This window comes from Aspergillus brunneoviolaceus (genome assembly GCF_003184695.1).
Source record: "Aspergillus brunneoviolaceus CBS 621.78 unplaced genomic scaffold BO95scaffold_63, whole genome shotgun sequence".
NCBI lineage: Eukaryota > Fungi > Ascomycota > Eurotiomycetes > Eurotiales > Aspergillaceae > Aspergillus > Aspergillus brunneoviolaceus.
The window spans coordinates 47,374-52,763 of record NW_020290793.1 but is presented as its reverse complement, the minus strand read 5'-3'; the positions used below and the strand labels follow the sequence as shown (position 1 = coordinate 52,763).

General features: G+C 47.7%; 2 protein-coding genes across 2 annotated transcripts; one reads left to right on the top strand and one right to left on the bottom strand.

Annotated features, from left to right (window-relative positions):
- On the top strand, positions 1–2,616 carry BO95DRAFT_370483 (AMP deaminase; the record flags this gene model as incomplete). The annotated part of the gene is made up of 2 exons (XM_025582914.1): positions 1–1,434; positions 1,492–2,616. 2 exons carry the CDS (start codon positions 1–3, stop codon positions 2,614–2,616), a joined length of 2,559 nt encoding a protein of 852 aa, XP_025439094.1.
- Positions 2,617–3,312: 696 nt separating this feature from the next.
- On the bottom strand, positions 3,313–4,959 carry BO95DRAFT_370494 (uncharacterized protein; the record flags this gene model as incomplete). The annotated part of the gene is made up of 1 exon (XM_025582916.1): positions 3,313–4,959. One exon carries the CDS (start codon positions 4,957–4,959, stop codon positions 3,313–3,315), a length of 1,647 nt encoding a protein of 548 aa, XP_025439093.1.
- Between the last annotated feature and the right edge of the window lie 431 nt (positions 4,960–5,390).

Here is a 5,390-nt window from a genome sequence, read left to right as displayed (position 1 = left end):
ATGACTTCTCCAAGTTCAGATAAAGCTGCCAGGCCCATTTCTAATGCCAACGCACCTCTAGGTTCATCAAACGAGGAGACTTTGTCTCACGTTCTTGGGACAGGCTCTGGCTTTCCCCTCCATGTTACTGCCAATGCTGGGTTAAATAATCCAGACCTTACAGAGTCCGCACCACAAACACCCGAAGATGTTCTTCCAAGGGACATACAACTCAAGACGCCAACATATGACTACGCCTTTGAGAAGTCCATGAGCCATACTGAAGCAAAGCTTTTTTACCAGCACCATCAGCTCGCCACTCGAAACGTTGGCGACGGCGATCAACTCTCCAAGGGAGCTGCACCAACTACTACCTGTGTACCGACTCCTCTGACCCAAAGGGATCTTGTTGACACGGCGAATATTCCCAGAGATGCCATGCAATCTACGATTCCCGCAATAGCAAAACAGCCATCGCCTATTGTTCGGCAAACAGCTTCAAACACAGACACTACCGAAATACCTTTCGGTAGCCCAGAAAATGAGGACTCAGAAAAGCAGAGAGCTTCCGAAGCACCTTCTATTTTTCAGTCTTTCAGCGAGCAGCACACCTTGTCAGGAACAAGCAGTCTAGGAAATCCGGGAGATGGGCTCGGCGCAGTCCAAGGCATCATGCATATTTCGCCAGGCGCCAATGTGATAGCCTCAGATTTGGATGTCATTTGTCGTAAAATCAAGAGCCTGCTTGATCGAAGGGCCAGATATATGCATCTATCGTTGCAAGGGCCTGAAAACAATCCAAAGGATGGCCCGGATTGGCAAATCTACCCTCCACCCCCAGAACCGGCCTGGGATGATGACAAGGACCTTGGGAAGATTCACGATCGGCCACGTGCTGACCACAAAAGAAGAAAGATGGGTGAAGATGTGGGCGAGGATTTTGATATGGCTGACTGCCTGCCCCTTCCTGGAGAATCTGACTGGGTCTTCGAGTTGGACGAGAATAGTGTATATCAGGTTTATGAGGGCGATTCTGCCCGGCATTCGCGACGACCAGTGGTCAAAATCCCTTCCTTAAGAGATTTCTACATGGACCTTGATGCAGTCACTGATATATCGACGGACGGACCTGCGAAAAGCTTTGCTTTCAAACGACTCTCCTACCTAGAAGGGAAGTTTCAACTGTATACACTTCTAAATGAGTACCAAGAAATCGCCGACAGCAAGAAAGTGCCTCATAGGGATTTCTATAATGTTCGAAAAGTCGATACACATGTGCACCACTCCGCATGCATGAATCAGAAGCATCTCCTTCGTTTCATCAAGAGCAAGATGAAAAAGTCCCCAGATGAGGTTGTATTGTTCAGGGACGGGAAGCATTTGACACTAAGGGAAGTATTTGAAAGCATTAATCTCACAGCTTATGACCTCAGTATTGACACTCTGGACATGCACGTACGTAGGAAACTCACTTTGCCATGATTTTTGCTCCACCGCTAACATCTCCATTAGGCACATACCGATTCATTCCACCGGTTCGACAAATTCAACCTCAAATACAATCCTGTGGGCGAATCTCGCTTACGCGAAATCTTCTTGAAGACGGACAATTTCATCAAAGGACGCTATTTAGCTGAAATAACGAAAGAAGTGATCTCCGATCTAGAATCAAGCAAGTATCAGATGGTGGAGTGGCGCATCTCTATATACGGGAGATCAATCGAAGAATGGGACAAGCTCGCTGCTTGGGTCGTGGATAACAAATTGTTTTCCCCCAATGTTCGCTGGCTAATACAAGTCCCTCGTCTCTACGACGTCTATAAATCAAGTGGAATGATGCAAAATTTTGAGCAGGTCATAACGAATGTCTTCAAGCCGCTATTCGAAGTTACCAAGGACCCAGCTTCGCACCCTAAACTGCATATCTTCCTCCAGCGGGTTGTTGGATTCGATAGTGTCGATGACGAAAGTAAGGCCGAGCGACGACTATATCGAAAGTATCCCATCCCGAGAGAGTGGAACACGAAGCAGAATCCACCATACAGCTACTGGATTTACTTTATGTTCGCCAACATCGCGTCTCTGAATACTTGGCGCAAGGGGCTTGGTTATAATACATTCGTGTTAAGGCCACACTGTGGTGAAGCGGGTGATCCGGATCATCTTGCTGTCGGATTTCTCTGCTGCCATAGTATTAGCCATGGAATACTATTGAGGAAAGTCCCTCTGCTTCAGTATCTCTTCTACCTTGATCAGATAGGGATCGCGATGTCACCTCTCAGTAACAACGCACTGTTTCTCACATACGATAAGAATCCATGCGCCAATTTCTTCAAAAGGGGACTCAATGTCTCCTTGTCTACTGATGACCCCTTGCAGTTTGCTTTCACCAAAGAACCACTGATCGAAGAATACTCAGTAGCCGCGCAGATATATAAATTCAGTGCTGTCGATATGTGCGAGCTTGCGAAAAATTCCGTCGAGCAAAGTGGTTTCGAACTGTCTTTGAAGAAGAGATGGCTCGGCAGCAACTGCTACGCACCAGGGGTCGTGGGAAACAATGTCGCCAAGAGCAATGTTCCTGACATTCGGGAACAATTTAGGCATGAAACATTGCTTGGAGAACTTGCACTGTAGGTTTGAATCTTGTGGCTCATTCCTCGCCATCTTCTATACATGAATTTCCACCGACTCTTTCTAGAATCGATCGATATTGCGCCAGATTGGCCGATGAAGCAACGCCTAGATCAAGCCTCGTGCCTCCGGCCAAACTTACTGAAAGTGACATTGGTCCAGCACAAGGTAAATAATATACTCAACGAACGAGAGTATGGTAGCATGTTAACACCTCCTTACAGACACGGCCCAATGAAGAACAACAAGCAAGTTGCCGACAATGGTCATTCTACGCTACCGCATGGCTCGGCAATCATGCTTTCCAGACAACAAACTTCCACTTCAAACCAAAGAAGACTTTCGGGGGCCATTCGCGGATGGAAAATAAGTTCTGCATGAACGTGTCGCATCAAAGCCCTCGCTCATCCAAGGCACGGTCTGATAGGCTACATGGGAACCACCAATAGAGCTCCGGCCCTACCTTCAAAATATAAAAAAAATTTCTTCTACCCATCTTTTGCATGTGTATGAAGCTTTAAGTAAATGCGTGTCACGAACCCCTTCAATGCGGCGCAAACTGAACAAGGTGCCACACAACCAACCATAGTCGGGAGATCAGCCTAAGCTCAGTTCGTGTCCCGTTACATAAGCGGAAGGCTCAGGTCTGTGTCGTGCGTACCGGGTCAGAGGGCCCTGGTATAAATTTGCTGCATTGCTTCAAACAGCCCAACTTCCTTTGCGTTCACATACGCCCCATGCTCCATGTTCTCCATCCATGTCATTAAATCCGACACGATGCCGCTCGCGTGCCCAATCGAATATGTACAGTTGTAGAGCCTTCCAGCGCATGCAAGCACGTGTTGAGATGTCGTCCCCTATCGAAGGACTGTCGGAAACACCGACATGGCCCCTTGCATCTGTGTTCAGATCATCTTGTCTCAAATCTGCCACCGATATACCAGAGATCCTGCTGAGTTCGTGGTCAAAATATCGGGCAACACAGGGATAACCAAGCGAAAGATAATTGTATATCTGAGTAACCAAACCGTCTTGCAATTCCGTTTCGAGAGACTCATCACGGAAGTCTTCTTGTATTTTATAGTGAGGCGTAGGCAGGAGTAACTGGTTATTATCCGTTGGGCGATTTACATCGGTCGGCTGAAGGGTGGAAGATGTGTATGTCTGTGCAATTGGGTCTGCAATTGAACAACGCGGTGATTGTATTTCTTGCGGACTTGAAGTTTTGCAAGTGCCTTTCCAAAGACCGCCACTGTTGGACCTATTGTTGGCATGAGGATTTCCATACCAAAGTCCAGAGAAAAAACAAAGTCTATTGCGTGTGACGTTGTGTTGAATATTGCTACCCTCGCATACTGTTGACTCTGGAGACAGGCTTTGGGGAAAGATAAGATCCTCTCCGAGCATCGGCGGGGTAGCATTGCTCCTGGTTGGTTCAAGACCACGACCCCGAACTCGATTATCATGGTGTCTCGCTGGCCTCCTGAATCCAAGCGAGGTAACATCAGTCGGTGATAAGAATGGTGACCCTCTGGTTCGAGCCATTGCACGATCACTCATCTCGGCTTCTTCTTTATGTCTGCGCATGTAGTCTAGCTCCCATGAAAGATCGGCAGATGATGTTCGTCGATAGGTGTATTGAGGTGGGATTCCCACGTGAGAGGTTGCACGTTCATTATTCAGGAACTCTTCCTCTTCTCGATCAATAGCAAAGTGATCGACGGGCTGATGATCTTGTTCGTTTGGAAAAGCTGCTAGGGCTTGTTCCTTAAGCTGTTTCTCTACTGTGATAGCTGCGATGGCGGAAAGGTATTCTGTATTTTCGTCCTCGGAGCTCCCTCGGGTTTTAATATCGGCAGAGTTGTCTTTCTCCATTCTATCAGGCGATGCAGGTGCCGACGGATTATCAGACGTATCAGATGTCTCGCTACAACTAGAAGGAATTGCAGGAAGGTCAGGGATCCGGAACGAGTGCCTCCTCGTCTGTTGCCGCCGGCACAAGTTCATGTACGAGAAACAAGATTCATGGGCCACGTGCCTGTGATTATGTGCATCATTGCCGACCGCGGTGACGAGGGTTGGAATCTCTCCCAGTACCAATGAGTTGCTCCTTTCTTGAATAATTGTATGAGAGGTTTTCATTCGACGAAAAGAGCGTGTGCCTGTCTCCATGAGCTGTGGTGCGAATCTTCTAGGCCCTATATGTTTCGCGTCGTCGAATTCACTGGGTTTTATTTCAGTAGGCCCAATTGAGGAGTGCCTGCCGACCCTAGCCGTAACTTCTAATCTTTGTTCGCTTGGTTTGTGTGAATCCGCTTCTGGTTCGATTCCTGCGCACCTTGGCATTTGCATAGCATCAATGGGTACGGCATCTTGTCCTTCTGTGTTATCATAAAGTACTATAGGGTCCTCCCTGGATTCAGCTCCATGTACTAACCATCTGAGCGCCTGCGGCCATCTAGTTGGGCTTGTGTAGCTTGGCTTTTTGTTCGAACTTCCTTAGAGCTGCGTGATGAGGTTTCGACAAGCTCGGGTTGGAATTTCCTGGGTTTTCTCTGAGACGCCAAGGGTTGCTGAGGCATTGTCACAGCGTTGTTGGAAACCGCTGGTCGAGATAGCGTAGAATCGTTGAAGGTCATGGTATCATGGGTCCTTATGCCTTCGAATGGAGGGGGTACCTCGTAGTCAAATTAGTGTGGTCAAGGACATATCGAACGTGGAGTAGTACTCTAGTGGTTAGGCTTAATCAAGTCTATAATATTGCCGTCGATGAGAAA